The sequence below is a fragment of the Oculina patagonica genome, chromosome 2, assembly GCF_052425735.1.
Source record: "Oculina patagonica isolate OP01 chromosome 2, crgOcupat, whole genome shotgun sequence".
NCBI classification, from domain to species: Eukaryota; Metazoa; Cnidaria; class Anthozoa; order Scleractinia; family Oculinidae; genus Oculina; species Oculina patagonica.
This window is the reverse complement of record NC_135759.1, coordinates 45,112,240-45,128,991: the sequence shown is the minus strand read 5'-3', so window position 1 is coordinate 45,128,991 and position 16,752 is coordinate 45,112,240. Positions and strand designations below refer to the sequence as shown.

General features: G+C 39.0%; 2 protein-coding genes across 3 annotated transcripts in view; one reads left to right on the top strand and one right to left on the bottom strand.

Annotated features, from left to right (window-relative positions):
* Positions 1-4,647: 4,647 nt before the first annotated feature.
* On the bottom strand, positions 4,648-7,125 carry LOC144642095 (uncharacterized). The gene is made up of 2 exons (XM_078501089.1): positions 6,697-7,125; positions 4,648-5,881 (listed from the first exon to the last, which is right to left on the bottom strand). The coding sequence occupies exons 1-2, from the start codon at positions 7,068-7,070 to the stop codon at positions 5,374-5,376; spliced, it is 882 nt and encodes a 293-aa protein (XP_078357215.1). The 5' UTR covers positions 7,071-7,125; the 3' UTR covers positions 4,648-5,373.
* A 1,114-nt stretch (positions 7,126-8,239) lies between these two features.
* The window catches only part of LOC144644879 (uncharacterized), a 28,491-nt gene continuing 19,978 nt past the window's right edge, over positions 8,240-16,752 (top strand). The window contains exons 1-4 of one of the 2 annotated variants that reach the window (XM_078504433.1): positions 8,240-8,315; positions 8,426-8,510; positions 11,176-11,502; positions 14,230-14,384. In XM_078504433.1, the coding sequence (XP_078360559.1) occupies positions 11,185-11,502; positions 14,230-14,384 (473 nt within the window). In that variant the 5' untranslated portion in view covers positions 8,240-8,315; positions 8,426-8,510; positions 11,176-11,184. Of the gene's footprint in view, positions 8,316-8,373; positions 8,511-11,175; positions 11,503-14,229; positions 14,385-16,752 lie in introns of those variants that run through there. The other variant, XM_078504432.1, reaches the window with a different exon arrangement.

The following is a 16,752-nucleotide window of genomic DNA, read 5'->3' as shown; positions in this document are numbered from 1 at the left end:
AAGAAAAAGAAAAGCTTTGTAGTAAGTTTGGCTGAATAACAGCTTGTTTTAAATTATCAGCCTCCAAGACCAAATAGAAAAACAATCTTAGTTGACGTGTGAAAGAACTTTATTTTTGTTTGCGCTGCAAAGAACTTTGCAGCTACTTTGCGTGACAAACAACTTTGAAATTAGGTTGCGTGACAAAGGACTTTGCAATTCGTTTGTGTTGCCGTGTAAAAATTAGTTGGCGCGACAAAGAACTTAGCGGGTTGCTATTGTGACATAATACGTTGATGATAGCTAGTCTGCCTCTAACGTAAAAGTTTTTGTGACACGAAGTTTCTTTTTTCGTATGATAAAACGTTTATGTTAGGGCCAATCATAAGAAGGAGACACTGTCGCGGAAGAAGTTGTTACCTATTTACTCAAGTTTGAAACGCATATATGGGAAGCAAGTCTCAAGAAATGTTTTTTGAAGCATATTGAAAACATCTTTTCTTAAATTATTAAATTTGAAAGCATTTGTTCCCGTGATACTGTCTCCTCGTTCAGTCATCCAGACCCATATGTACCGTACATTGAACTTTGAACCTAGTTTGCGTGAAAAGGAAACACGACGATGGTTAAACGCTGTAAACAACAACTTTCCAAATCCGCTATTGAGGTTACATTTAATTTGCCTTTATCATGTTCGTATGGACAATAAACTTCGCTTAACCCGGCAGGACTCCCCATATGAAACTGACGGGTTTGCTCGTCACACCTTCCAGCGATGAAAAGGAACGTGTTTCGGTAATACATAGTGTTTCCAACTTCAATACCCACATTCGTAGATTTCACAATACCTTTTCTTAGCATTTATCTAGTTTTGTAGTTTTAATAACTTATTTGACTAACTACAGGTGAAATCAGAAATCCATAGATGACGCTGGAATTTTTTATGTACGAGTAGAAGACTATCAATGCATATAAAAACAAAGCGAGATTCTGGTACGTTTTACGAATTTCTTCAGTTTAAAACTGTTGACGAGCATTCCCTTTTTTTCATATGCCGGAAGTTTCCCGTTAGCTTACTTAACAAATCTAAACAAATAACGTTTTAGGGTTACTATATAATCATCGATATCAAGAAGTGATTTAATTTTTGTCACTAGAAAAAGTGACCAGATGTGTGTCAATCATATTTTAATCATTAATAAAAAATAGTGTGTCTCATTTCTTGTCTGGTTCTCTGTAGCAGAAGTCCTGATATACTAAAAATGGGGAAAACGACACAGCTTTTTGGAGGGCAACCCTAAAACAAGAAATTCGGAATTCGATCGGAATTACTTTCGTTAAATAAATTATATACTAGTTATGCAACGCTTTCGAGTGGTATACTATGGAATATCCCACGAGTTATTTTCTCGGTATACACACGAGCCTTTACTTTTTTATACCATGCCATAGAAAATACGCTGACAAAATTTCGTCGAGAATACAATCGCAGCGCACGATGGGAAGGTTGGGTTGAATACCGTCGAATATACAACGGCTTTCCTGTATTCTGATTGGCTGTATTTTCTATGGCATGGTATAAATATCAATTACGAATTAAGAGATCAGGTTAGGTTATTAATTGAGATCACTGGTCAAATTTGGGCATTGTGGAAGAGCTGGGGAACAATTCACGTTTTCACGTTTTTTAATATTTGTATATCTCCCCGTACACATCGGCACCGTCTTGCAGACAAATGCACGAAGAATAACAACCGGAAATGCGTCTCAGGTTATCTCAACTGAAGGACATTCTTGGGCTTTAAAACAATATGAATCACATTCTTACGACTGTCGTGTAAAACACAACAAATGTCGTAGAATTTTGAAATTCGCTCTACCATTCTTATCATTTACGCTAAGAAACCACCCTTTTCGGTGTTTGAATGCATAGATATATTTTGGTGGGAGCGGTCTAGTTCAACGAAGAGAAATGTTCCATTTGGGCAAAAGCATTCCTCGCTACTACCACAAAAGTTCAGAGATCTTCACTAAAACGAGAGAAGAGTTAAACGAGGAAGAAAAAAGACAGAAGCGCGCGCGCGGTGCGCGGGTGGAGGGGGATGACACCCCACGCCTTGCATTACCTTTTCCCCAGTCTTTCGAAGCGCGCTTGTAAGCAAATGCAACAGAAGCCTCTGCAGAGGAGAGAGCGTCCTCCTCATGCAATCCATTGTTTCTGTGACCAATTAATAATACTCGATTTTTGCAGATTTTGTTTTATGGCTAATTATTGGCTGTCTTATTCCGGTTTAAAGATAATGACTGTTGGCAAAAACTGTTGCAAAATGGAGCAATACCTTAAAGCAGTAGCTTTCTGCTAAAAAGTGCAAAGACGACTACAGCTGTAAACATCATAGTTGTAGTTTTCTCAGTACCTTTTTGGGTATTTTTAATTAAATTGTACACCTAACATGGAACACTGAAAAGTTGAACACTCTTGAAGCTTTAAAATGTGCATCAAGTTTCGCTGCCAGTGTTGTTGTTGTTGTTGTTCGTCTTTCTCTTAAAAAGATGATCATCTTTACTCCTCTTCAGAGATGACTATAAGGTCCAATTCGAGCCAAGAATTCTATGGAACAGCGAAAGCAGGTCAACTGAGTTGATGGGTCTCGATCTTTTGACCTATTGTTGTATGGAAAATGAAGAGCTAGACTTGCTGCAATGCAAGCAAGGCGGGCTGTGGGAACGCTTAAAATTGAACTGCGCGCGCTAAGAGCTTTCTTGCATATGCAAAGAAGCTTGAAAGCTTGGGCGTACAATTAGCGATTGCAGATCTTATTCACGCACAGTGCGAGTTGAAAAATCAAACTAACGCGAGAGAAGGTTGGGGGATAAGTAAAAAGCTGTGATGCCGTCGAATGTGCGCAGATTATATTCCTCTCATTCCACTATTTTCTAGAAGCCAACGAATTCAAGACTGTACCTCCATCTATATACGTTAGCTCATATTCTGGTATACTTGTTTTTATTCAGAGCCAAACTAAACTCACATTAAACTCCCATTTGAATACGATATTTATGCGCGTAAGCTTTTGAGTTTCTTTGCATGTGTGAGAAAAAGTATTTGCTCGAGAGTCGAGTCAATCTGACAGTTGCTTAAAAGAGTGGTTAATGATAAGTCAGATATTTTTTCCGAAGTTTCTTATCGTTTCATTCTATTTGGCGAGTTTGGAGAACTGCTTGAAAAATACTTGAAAGTTCTTAAGTAGTGCTTGTTAAAAGGACTGAAATTAAGCAACAACGAGAAGACAAGGTCTATATGAAGGAGGAGCTCATACGAAGATGAAGGAAGTGTCCATACAAGAAGCAACCCATAAAAAGGCCCGAAGGATCATGCAAAAAACGAGTAAGAGGGTCCTGAAAAGGGGGGACCAAATCCCATTTCCCAGCCCAATTTTGCCCAAATCCCATTTCCCATCCTATTTTTTGTCTAAATCCCATTCCCAGCAGTGAAATTCCCAGTGTATGGAAAATCCGGGCTTAAGCGTAATACATTTGTTGTTTTGATAGTCCTGAATGTATTGCACTCACTGAACTCTCCCCACGGTGGGTTCAACCCAGGCGCAGGCGCAGAGGGAGTCCAGAAATAATAACCTCCATGCGCATTCTCAGAAATCTGACAGCCCCCCTTCCCCCACCCTGCAAGTTATTATACTGTTGAGAACATCACTTTTTATTTCCTGGATCGGAGTAGATTGTCATGAAAGCTCACAAAATCTGCCATTCTCGTCAGGGGCACAGTGACAGACCCTTTAGGAAATAATTATATCGCGGAGAGTAAAGCTAAAAGCCAAATCAGGGTAAATTTCTCTAAAACCGCGTTTCAAACTGCGGTACCACAGCTGGCCCTACGTGGCTGAGCTGACTGTTTTCAGTCTATACCGATAAAACGTTTACAAAAAGTTTAAAAATGGCAAAAAAACTAATGACTTACACACGATTTGGATTTTAGTTAACGGTACGTTGCAATACGGATAAAAGAGGTCGGTGTAACGTATTCCCGCGCGCTTGCTTATCCTGTTTTCTAGCTTTACTCTTCGCGAAATAATTATCTCACTGTGCCCCTGGCGAGAATGGCAGACTTTCTGAGCTTTCATGACAATCTACTCCAATCCAAGAAAACTTATTAGTGAGCTCACTATTATAAATTCCTTATTTAAAATAAAAATGGTAATTTACCTAAGCGATAAAATTAAATATGGACAACAGATCACTACTAAGTAAACCACCATAGCCAGTCATTGCGTCTGTTACTTACACAAACGTAACTATTAGGACTTTTCTTTACCATCTAGTCAGTAAACCCTCTAGTCAGTCAGTCTTATGGATGGTTTTCTGCACTTTCAACCTTCGTCTGCTCGGTCTGTTTGTTCAGACCTTTCACGTGCTTATGCACATGTTTGGCTGCTCACTCGGCAGTTCATTCGGATCGTTGTTACTGCAGTCTTCATATCCGTTACTTACATAAACAGTAAAAGGCGAAATATCAAAACCTACAGAGTACCGAAACTTTTTGGTTTTAACATCATAAATGGCATCCCACAGCGTTGGAACTATTCCTTCGCTTCAAATATTCAAAATAACAATCTGTAGCAGTTGTAGCTCTTATCAGTGTCCTGTCAAGCCTAAGATAAAATCCGTGATCCGTCTTCAATTCAGCAAGCGCGGCAGAGCAGTTACCTCTGGCTCTTTTCTTGTTTTAACCGACATAGCACCGAAAGCGTGTTAGCTTTGTCGTTCTTATTAATTCTATAAACGAGCGGCTTTTTCATTCAACAAAACACGGAGATAATCGTCAAAGCATTCCATTGACAGTCTTATGTAGCATGATCAAGTAATTTTTTTTTGAACCACACGTAACAACACATTAGATATCTAAATTAATTATTTTGATAAAAATAAGTTGCGCACTTATTCCCTGAATTATACGACATGTTGATAAAACAAACATAGTCCAGTCCCTGAGCCCAGCAGCGCAAGAAGGGGGAGTCCGTGATAATTTGCACGCGCATGCTCTAGCTCTCTTCCCCTGCCTGGTTCAACCCCTATGTAGGACGAGGGATGGGAGAGGTTCAGGGACTGGATAAAAACACTACAAGAGTACATCATCTATGTTATACTGTCCTTCGATAGACTATTCACAGCCTCTAGTTTTTAACGCAAAAGAACGAGAGAGAAACAGTGAGTGAAACCCGCGCGAGTGCGAATCACGCATTCAACTATCGAAGAAAATACGTGAAAATTAAGGGCTGAGAACAGCCCAGAGCTCTGATAGCGCCTGATCATATTCTTTTAAACAACATGTTGAAAGATAAATTAAAACTTCTTCATACACAGGATATTGTCACATTTTCACAAAACATGTTTAATATTCTTCTTAATGCGATCTAAAATCTCCCACGAGCAGTTTTTGATTGTCAGGCTCTGCAGCTCTTTCAGTAAGTTACTAAGTCGTTCAGTTTTTTCACTAGCCCCGAATGCTTCGTATTCAGCTATTTGTAGCTGAAGAGTTTTGATTTCATTCTTTAGTTCAACAAAAACACCAAAGTTCTTGGCGTCTTGTGCGCATGGCCTTACGACAAAACGCAAGCGCGATAGCTGGTTATTTGGCGTTCTTTTTACCTCATCCGGGATAACAGACATGTCTGCCTCGATTCTGTGCAGTTCAGTCATAGCGGCTTGATATCCACTGGCATCGAACTCGACATGTCTCCATTCTCCTGTTTTGGACGAGTAATGGTCGATTAAAACAAAACCTCTGTGACTTGAACTTTGATGAATATTTTCTATCTTGGCAGAAATCGTAAAGAACAATACTCTCACTTCAACATCTAACTTGTCCTCTGTTCTTTCTTGCTCTCTGTAAGATTTAACCAAATTTTAATTAAAAGCATTCTGTCATTTCTTAATTAAAATTAAAAGTGACTTTATATTAAAGAACAGTTGTTTTCCATTTGAGCTCAAGTGCGGTCAAGAAAAGAGGAGAGACTAGTGGGCAGTCGCAGGAGATTTCCCCGTTGTAGTAGAGTAGAAGTACTCTTAGTCGCTTTATGCGGGTGAACACCGGAGATAATATAAGTTGCGGCCAGAAGGCAAACTCACGCCATGGTAGCCTGCAGAACAGGAACCTAGTACTTCGCGCTTCGACCCGCAAAATAAACCGCCTGTTCTGTAGGCTAACGCCATGGTTAAGGATAGGTCACGCTAGTGTCACGCAACGGTAAAGGCATTTATTAAAACGTCACTGAAATATTGTCTTACTGAAATCTCGGCTCAACAGTAAACAGCAACAACAGCGACCCTTAAACAGTTGTGCCCCACCGAAAAGTAGAGATAGGAAAAGCCAATTCCGAGGCTTGTTATGGTAGTTAAATTATCTCTGCGCCGATCAGTCCCGGCGATTAGTTCGTCAAATCCGCTTCAGCAAACATTTTGAATATTTTCGATTTCGTGGATCAAAGTCCACGACAGATGCTGATCAGTGATAATGACGTGACTAGATGCTCCGTTCGCTCTGTCACGAAGTCACAGACAACACTGAAACCAAGCGAATTTTGTGAATAATAAAATTTGATAAAAATACACCTTTTTTCTATTAAGTAAGTACTCAAGTTCACGATCATGAATCGGAACGGTCTACGAAAAGTGAATCTATTTGAAAGTTTGTAAACTCACCTTTCAACTTCCGTTGTTACGATTAAAATCTCCTCCAAACCAATCTCTATTCCCTCAACTTTGAAACTCATACCATTGTCGACATAACTCGGTGTTTCTTTATCACTAGCAAGGAAGCCTTTTCGTGTGTAGACCGAGGAAGACAAAGACATAATTTCCCGTTCGTTGGATGTCCGTTCTTTCCGCTGGTATTTTGCCGAAGCGGCAGCGATTCCGCCTAACACGGAGACTTCGCCACTGACGGCGACTTTCAATAAATAATCTCTGACTTCTCCTCTTCGGTGACATTCTGAAGAAAAGGAACACAAAGGAGAGAAAATGAATTGGTTATAATTTTCATGTTCGTATTGAAATGCAACTTCGTTACACTGCATTTCTAAGAATTTGGGAATTGGAAATTAGCATATGTTAGCTTCCTTTGTTTTCAGTAGAGATCAGTGATTGGTCATAGTTTTACGGAAAACAATGAAGCACGCAAGTAGATGTCGTGACACACCGACTCGTTGTGGGTTTATACCGCTTGGCCTGCCGTTCAACCAACAGCGAGTCAACTGTAACAGTGCACGGGAATTTCCAATTACTTATGATTTCGTCTTTTTTCATGCCCAGAAAAAAACCTTGTTCAGTCGCCTTTCTATTTTTATCTCGTTCCAACTTAGGTTTCTCCACAGGAAAACCGTTAGCTAAAAATTTTTGGAAAATGAAAGAAACTGCTCTAAAAAGGTTGATTCGGCTCATATTTTGCCGAAGCGGTGGCGAGGCCCATTAAATACGGTATCGATATATTTTTGATGTTTTCTTAGAATCTTACATAATCTTTGACTTTTTAGTTTCAGTGGTATTTTGATAAACCAGGATGAACTGAAACACAGAAGAGGGTACAACTTGTGTAAATCAAGCGCCGTGACCTGCCTACATCTGCTAATCTTGAAATAGAAAAATAAACCATCTGTTGGTCAACAACACATCTCCACGGTCCGACCAGGACCTGTACGTATGTGCAGAGCCTATTACCCGTGGAAGCAGCCAGGACAAATAGAGACATCGCTGCTTTGTCGGCTTTTAAAGCAAAAGGCATCAATGATGAATAATAATAATAATAATAATAATAATAATAATAATAATAATAATAATAATAATAATAATAATAATAAAACCTTTATTTGAGTGTCAAAAACTAAAATAGCAGTAATAAAACCACTAAATGGGGACACTTTAAAGTAAAAGAAAAATAACAAAATCGAAATATCCTAATAAATGCTAAAATCGGTTAAAATTGGTTAAAATATTTACAATATATACAAGTTAAAATACAAGATAAAATATTTTCAATATGTACAGTTAAAATACAAGCTAAGAACTTACATTAAGAACTACATAGAATACAATTAGCGCAGCAATTATCATTCATGAATGTTTGAATGAATGTTTTGCATTTTATTGCATTTTATTGCAGCCATAACGCGGCAATTTCTACTAATGCGAAAATTGCAGATGGATGCCACCACAGACAGGCCAAGCCCCAAAGTCTTAGGGACAAGTCCCTTGCAAACAACAACAGCCGGGATTTTTCCCATCACGTGTGGCCTTCTTAACGCCGAAAACCAATCGAAAACAAGGTAAGTTGGCACGTGCGAATTGTTGGGTGTATGATTGGCTAGCCGAAGTATTCACGCCCAAGGTCAAAACAAATAAAAACATTTAGCAAGTTGTGACGGTCTTTTCCTAGAATATTCATTCGCCAGGGCTGTTGCGAGCGAATTCAGAATTGAGCGTCTTCAAGGGTTACCCGGCACGGACAGTTGAGATTCTTGGTGAGTACAAAAAAAGATGTATTTGTGTCAGTTCATTGTCATAAGTATTAAACTTGGTTTTTGCCTGCTCTACGACTTCAATTTCGACAAGCCAGCGGCGAAGCTGCTTCGCCGCTCGTTGTCGCGCGCTTTAAACCCCAACAAAACCGCCAGCTACGAAGGCAAGAATGTAGGTTGTCCTTTCAGTTATCGCATCAGAGAAATCCGTCTGGAAACTTAACGTTTTAGGTGTTTTTGAAGCCATTATATCTGTCGAGGCGATTTTAAAAAAAGGTTCCGCCTCATTGAAAACAAAAAAATAAACTTCCACGTTTTCTTGGAAAAGGATAACGTCAAGGCCAAAGTTTAGGTACGGACGCGTGACAAAATCGAAAGTTGGCGTGAGATGCGACGGCCTGTTATGTTAAGTCGTGTGTTTATCGACGTTCACTTGCGAAATGAAAAGACTGAAGAGGTCTCAATGCTAGCTAGTTACATTCGACGGCCATTTAGTTACGGTAACTAAAATTTGGATAACTCGAACACCCCACTAACTCGAACTGGTTTTCATTTCCCTTCAGAGTTCGAGTCACCGGGGTTCTACTTATTTCTTTTAATCCTCTCCCACTATTCCGTCGGTATTGCTACTTTAAAGAAAGATAGTTTTAGTGTTTTAATTTACTGTCCGCAATTAAAATTGAGTGCGTAAGGTTTCTGAAGGTAATAGTTGACACAGGTTTTATAAATTCGACCTTTCTTGTCCGTAACTTCCGGCCGAGCTTGTGAATTTGAAACTGAAAGCTAAAGTTGGTAACAGTGCGGGGGAATTTTCCCATATTGATTTCACTTTCGAATTAATTCCCAGACAAAAACTTGTTCAGTCGCCTTTGAAATATTTATCTCGTTCCAATCCTGACAGTAAAAGTGAAACGTGTTTCACTTTGTAAAATGAAAGACACTGATATTTACTAAAAAAGGACGGCTATCAGCTGCATTTGAAAACTAGTCACGAGAGTCATTCAAATGCTTGTGATTGCGTGACTCAATACCAACAGCTGCCGACAGCTGCCTCGTCCCCAGGCGTCCTCCTCCTTTGTCGTGCACGGTTCGCTTGGCGTTGTGGGACTGACGAGCACGGTTCGCTTGGCGTTCTGGGCCTGATGCGGTAACCATCAACCCCTGCGCTCCCTGTTTTCCCGCCTTACCGCCTCAACGTCCGGCCAATCGGCGCCTGGTGACGAAGCAGATACTAACAGTACGGCAGGATGACTTTATTTGTTGTACTGCAGGGCTTTGAAAATATCTTCAAAATTGTCATTCCAGCCACATGTTTGAAGAAGTTCAAGACCGAATAAAACGAAAAAAAAATTCAAATAAATTCAGGGAAAAACCTCAGAATTTATAGTTATGTTCCTGAATGACTAGGTGTGTTTGCCAGTAAACAACAAAAAAAAACACAGAAAATTTCAGTTAGAAAGTATATTTAACAGTAATTTTTCGAAAAATCCCTTCGGAAAATTTTGGATGGACTACATTTTGAAGATCCTTTCATTACGGTAGGTGCTAACCATTGCAGAACTTAGCTGTACGAAATTTTCATGTTTCCTGTCTCGAGTCTACTATCAAGGAAAACAACTGAAAACAATGACCAGAAGAGGTAGGTTTACTGTTCTACGTGAAACACTTTACATTATTCAATGGTCATTCCATCCGGCCTATTTCGCCAAATGGTAAGCACCCTATCACTCGGCCGCCAATTCAAGCCTTGTCATTAAAGATGTGTTTGTTGTTCATCGGTGGTTTAAAGATGGAAAAGATGAACGTTTATTCCTTTTGTCTAAGAAGGAAAAACTGGAGGAAAAATCTCTCTGCTCTATAATTTATTCCAGTCATTTTAACATATTAAAAGCAATTTTAAGACGCCATTTTCGCAAACATAAAGATGTTTTATTTACTTTTTTATACAAGGATACCAGCATTTTTGAGTTCTTGATCTTTTTTTATCGATATGTGTACATGATGTACTGATTATGTGAAATAAAGTTATTGTCATTATTCTTAACAGACTCGCACGAAGTTTCCGTGAAACTGCCCACCTGTTACGAGAAACTCTCTAATACATCCAAAACTTCCGTAACGTTTGCGTAAACTGAAAGCGCTCCACATACCAACGAGAAAAATGTCTCCGTTTTCCTGTTCCGGCCATAGCCCCTTTCTGCTTGCAACCCGCTTACATGAATAATCTCTTGACCTGAAAGTAATTTAGAATTCAGTTACCTTTAAAGCACAAAAGAGAAACGATTTATTGCCCAATTCTCCAGAACTTCTGTGTAATTTCCACCTTTCGCTTTTAACACGAAAGTTGTTTATCCCAAAACGAGTCGTTTTTTTGCCTCAGTTTCAGGTTTTTAGTGCGTCCGCCATTTGTAAATTCGGTGAACTTGACAGGAGAATTACAATTATTTAACGGTACAAGGGGCGATAATTCTCACATGTTGCGTCAGTTCGTCAACAATAATAATTTCCGTTTAATGATAATTCAGCACTTGATTATTCATAAACTGTGGTTTTGTTATGTCCTTTATAAATTAATTTAATTTGGGCTGCTTTGAAACCTATTAAGAACTAGAATTTACTCAGAAGGTTTCTTACGTGATTTTAATTCGTCTTTTTTTGTATTTCTAAGCCAGGAAAAATGAATATACCGGCTTACACATCGCCCACGTTATGTCTTGGGCGAACGTTTGACACCGAATCCTCGAGCGCAGGCGCCGACATCTTCCCATCCGGCACTGATATGCCAACTAAGCGGATTAATGTAAACAAGTTTTCGTTCAAGTACAAAGTCGTCAAAAGCAGCAAAGATGTGAATGACTTACTGGACGTGTCTGGCGAACTATCGTTAAAAATCAAGGCCAATCTTCTTAAAGTGGAAGGGGCTGGACAGTACATCAATGAGAACAAGATGGAAGAGGGAACCTCTAACCTTCTAGCTGTGATGAAATGTACCACGGTAAAGTAATTTTCTAGTTGTAAGCACGCCACTCAATTTATAATGGTAATAAGACTGAGTGGAGTCCAATTCGGTCTGTAATCATACGAGTGATAAACAGAATCGGACGACCGCGAAGCAGGAGTCCGATTTGTTTAAGTCACGAGTATGATTACAGACAGAATTGGACGACACGAAGTCCAGTTACCAATAAATCAAAACCATGACAAAATCCGAGAAACAAACAAACTTTACCGGTCAAATGGCTTAAAGTTTTTGTGAATACTGCAAAACATAACAGTTTGCTCAACAAAATGCACAATAACAGCGCGCGCAAAATGACGCGCCGCGTAAGGTCCAATTACACAGGCATGACGCGTAAACTGTCCTATTACACTGTTAACCAATCACGTTCGAGAATTTTGTTATAGTTTTGATTAAAATTGAAATCAACCCCGTAAGAAAAAACCTTGTTTCTGGGCTTTTTAATCGGGCGGGGCCTGGGCCCGATTCATAATCTGCACGGAATTTTTTTTTTTAACCGTGCGAAGCCGGTTCATAATCTGGCCGGCGTTTTTTTTTTTCGTTTTTTGTCGTTTTTATTTTTTTGTCGGTAAATCGTTCCAGACCCACGCGGCCCATCCGGCACCTTGGTCACGGTCACGCAAGTTTTGATGTTTACTAGCGATCACTCGTTTAACATGAACACTCTGCTCTCTATTTAGACGGAAATTTATGTTTTTGTGTCATTCGAGTGTTTTACCAGAAGAGAGGACTGAATAATCACATAGCGAAACCAAAGACCGCTTGGACATGTCCAAGCTATTTAAAACTAGCACTACGTCAGACCTATGCCACGCGATCGCTCGCCTGTAGCTATAAATAAACATTCACCTATTTTAAAAATATTTACGAATACTCTGCGCTCTGTTTGTGTGAAATAGGAACATGTTGAATATTGGAAATATTCCAATTTTTTGTTTTGAGTTTATTTTCAGTGGGAATCGAAACGAAAATTGCAAGCTTAGCAAGAATATGTCAAGGCACGGAATACACGTAATCGCGCCAGGGGAATTACCTTCTGAATCACGCAGTCAGGTTTGCTCTATTTTACTTGCAAAAGATCGTCGGACGACGCTAAACGGAGAAATACGACGGGATGGACTTAGTCTACTCTTTATTTTGGCGTGAAATGGACTTCTTTTTAATGCCATTCATGAACTGGTTTGGGTTTATTTTATTGAACATTCGGAACAAAATAAATATTTGCATGCGTAAGCAGGAATTTATCCGACCAGGCATCTGGTTTAAAGATGACGCGGTAAAGGAAATTCATGTCACGCACACTCCGTGACTCACGCAAACATGACTTGTGTGTTTCTCAAGTGACTGCTTTTCTAAAGATTTTTCACTGTTCGGCGCCGTGCCTTTTTAGCCAAAGAACTGAAAGAGGTGATCAAACATTAACCGCACGGTTACAAACTGCTTGAAGTTCTTGTTTTTTGTCGGTAAATCGATCCAGACCCACGCGGCCCAGCCGGCTCTTCTGTCACGGTCACGCAAGATTTAATATTTAATAGCGATCAGCCGATCACTCGCGTTTAACATGAACACTCTGCTCTCTGAAATGTATAATTTTGTTTCATTCCATATTTTACAAGAAGAGAGGGCTGAATATAATCACATAGCGAAAACAAAGACCGCTTGGACATGTCCAAGCTATTTAAAACTACCACTACGTCAGACCCATGTCACGCGATCTCTCGCTTTTAGCTATAAATAATGATTCACCTATTTTCTGTTTGAATACTCTGCGCTCTGTTTGTGTGAAATATTTATTGTTGTGTTACTCAAGCGTTTGGCGCGGAGCGAGTACAAGTCGTACAATTTACCCGGAACGTGTTAAATATTGCAAAACGACGACTTATTTTCTGGATATCCCAATTTTTGTTTTGAGTTTACGGTATTTTGAGAATCGAAACGTAAGTTGCAAGCTCAGCAAGAATGTGTCAAAGCACGGGATACACGTCATCGCGCCAGGGGAATTACCAAAAGCTTGTCGGAAGACGCTAAACGGAGAAACACAATGGGATGGCCTTAGTCTACTCTTTATTTTGGCGTGATTTGGCTTTCTTTTAAATGAACTGGTTTGGGTTTATTTTTTTGAACATTCGGAACAAAATAAATATTTGCATGCGTAAGCAGGCATTTTTCCGGCTAGGCATGTGGTTTTAAAAAGCAAAAGATGACGTGGTAAAGGAAATTCATGTCACGTTCACTCCGTGACTAACGCAAACACGACTTGTGTGTTTCGCAAGTGACTGCTTTTCTAAAGATTTTACTGTGCGGCGCCGTGCCTTTAAGCCAAAGCACTGAAAGAGGTCAGGTGGTCAAACATTACCCGCACGATTATAAACTGCTTGCAGTTCCTGTTGTTTTAAGAAAAGAAAGCTGTAAAATGTGTCATCCTCGGGACTTTGGAATTCTACACGTTTTAACTGCGATCACTTTTAAGTGTCTACTTGCAACTAATTGCTTTTTCCAAGGTTTTACGAATTACGAATGACTATAGCGTCTATACAGTGTAAAAATGACAATAGAAGTCACGCTGTATTTCTTGCAAGCAAAGGTATTAGTTTCTACCTATTAACTAAGTATTTTATAGCCAATCGTTTATTATAAGAAAAAAGCTTTTGAAGTGAAATGTTATATTCTGAAAAAGGTTTAATTAACCAATCCCATTAATAGGCCGTTGAGACGATCGATGGATCAGTGAAACCAAGAGATGATGTAACCAATGGCGAATCTCTTGAAGGAGTTGGTACCCACTATGTACGAAGCGTTACCTACGGCGTCGAGATGGTGGCAAGCCTTAAATTCAAGTCCTCGTCAACCACAAAAAAGTATGTCAAACTATCAATTTAAGCCAGTGATAGTTTTTTCTTACAGGGATGTCATTCCGTTAGAAAAAAGCAGAATATTAATTGAATTTTTTAAAAGGGGAATACGTTTTTAGCGTCTTTGAAACGTTTTAATATGTTAATCGTTTGATGGCTTATGTACCGTATTTTCTTGATTAAACGCCGGGTCAAATTGCTAATTTTTAAAGAAACGCCGCTGGCGTCCCGTCGTTTATTTGCGATCAAGCTAACAAGTAAATATTTCTCTTGAATTGCACTGCTGTGACATACTAGTACGGAATGCTGCTTTGTAAAGTTTAATAAATGTTAAAAGGAAAAAAATCGGCGTAACATAGCTGGGAGGGATGCTGTACAACAAAATAAAACCTAGCAATGTTTGCGTTCCTATCTCCATGACTATTTGCATGCAACTGATAAACGTGTTCAATCCGCAACAATGTACGTTTGTGTAATAATCACCTTTGGAGACCCAAGAACAGTTTTTCGGAGCGGAACGAAAGGAAAAATGATCCTGTATTGACAAACTGCCACTGGACCTCTGGGTTCGGTGAGTAATAAATCAATCTGAAAAACTGACAGAAAATGGCACAGACTGTCAACAAAACACATTTTGCAGATAGAAAAACTGTCATTGCACTGCAAAGATGGCGGTCGACCATTTTTTGCTCTCGGCGAAATTCGGAAAATTTCCACAATTTACAGTGCTATCTTCGATATCTTCGACTTAAATGTGCACGTTATTAGCTTTTCGTTTTTCTGTTATAGTGTTCTTAACGATTTTCTTACGTTTTGTGAACGAAATGCCAACAATCAAGGAATTTGAATCGCTCCTCGACAGCATGCCTCAACCAATTCAAACGGAGTTGGATGGCCTTGTTAAGCAAATGAACGACAATTATACGGCTCTACAGGCAAAACTTGACCTACTTGAAGCAGAAATGCGAGTCTCCAAGCTGAAAACGCTACTCTGACGAAGAAATTGCAAACTTGTGAAACCAGCTTAAACAATTTGGAACAATATTCCCGCCGAGAATGCGTTGAGATTTCTGGTATATCCGAGGTGAAAGAAGAGAACACGGACGATATTGTCATAAAGGTTGGCTCATTGATCGGTTTAGACATTGAGAAACATGATATCTCCATATCTCATCGACTTCCTAAACCATCTTATAGTTCTGCAGTACGAGAGGGATCTCGAGCTTCCTCGAACACTAACTCAAGGGCCCCCAATATTATAGTGAAGTTTGTACGGAGGGAGACGAGGGATCGCTTCTATAGGAAGAAAACTCCTACGAGATAAATCAACAAGAGACTTGGATCTTGCTAGATATTCGGAAAACAAAATTTACATCTCGGAAAATCTTACTCAAGCCAATAAGGATATATTAAAGGAAAGCCTCCAAGTTAAGAAGGATTTAAAGTACAAGTTTATCTGGACTTTTTAAGCTAATCCAAATGGTTAAGTTACCTCTTTATGTTACACTTCTTTATTACATATTATGACTTTTACACATATAGATAACTTACCTCGTTTCGAACTGTTATCTAAACTCGACAAGATATCCAGTCTCAACCATCAAGATGTGGAAAATAATTTCTTGCAGCAGACTGACTTTAAATATTACACTTTAGAGGACTTTATTAATAATGAGGAACTTAATCAGAGCAAACATACGCCCTCTTTTTCTACTATACACTTCAAGATTAGAAGCCTTTCTGCTAACCATGATGGTATGACTACACTACTATCAGAACTTCAGCATGCTTTTGATGTTATTGGTCTCTCTGAGACAAAGACAAAAGATAGTTGTGATCCAACCAGAAACATCACTATCAATGGATACAATTTTATCTCAAAGCCAACCTTAACCAATGCTGGTGGCGTAGGGTTCTATGTCAAAGAAGGGATTCCATTTAATATTCGAGAAGACCTCTCTTTAATCACGAAAGAATTTGAGACGCTATGGATTGAGATAAACCGTTACCCATACAAAAACTTAATATGTGCTATCCTATATAGGCACCCAAGTGGAAAACCTGAGGATTTTACCAAGTATCTTTATTCAACATTAGACAAAATTTCAAAAGAAAAAAAGCTATGCTTATTTATGGGCGACTTCAACATTAATCTCTTAAACTTTGAAGACTGCCAGACAACTGAGGAATTTATAAATACAATAGTTTCCTATGATTTCCTACCACATATTCTTCAACCTACAAGAATTACTGATCACACAGCAATTTAATAGATAATATTTTCTTTAATTCTAATGAATTCTTTTCTATTAGTGGTAACCTGGTTTGTGATCTAACAGATCATTTACCAAATTTTTTATTCCTTAATACTTTA

Excerpts from the sequence above, each read along its gene's own strand:
- LOC144642095 (XM_078501089.1), bottom strand. The coding sequence starts at position 7,070 with ATGCAGTGTAACGAAGTTGCATTTCAATACGAACATGAAAATTATAAC. Across the intron at positions 5,882-6,696 it reads GTAACAACGGAAGTTGAAAG|AGAGCAAGAAAGAACAGAGG; the intron begins GTGAGTTTACAA and ends TAAATCTTACAG.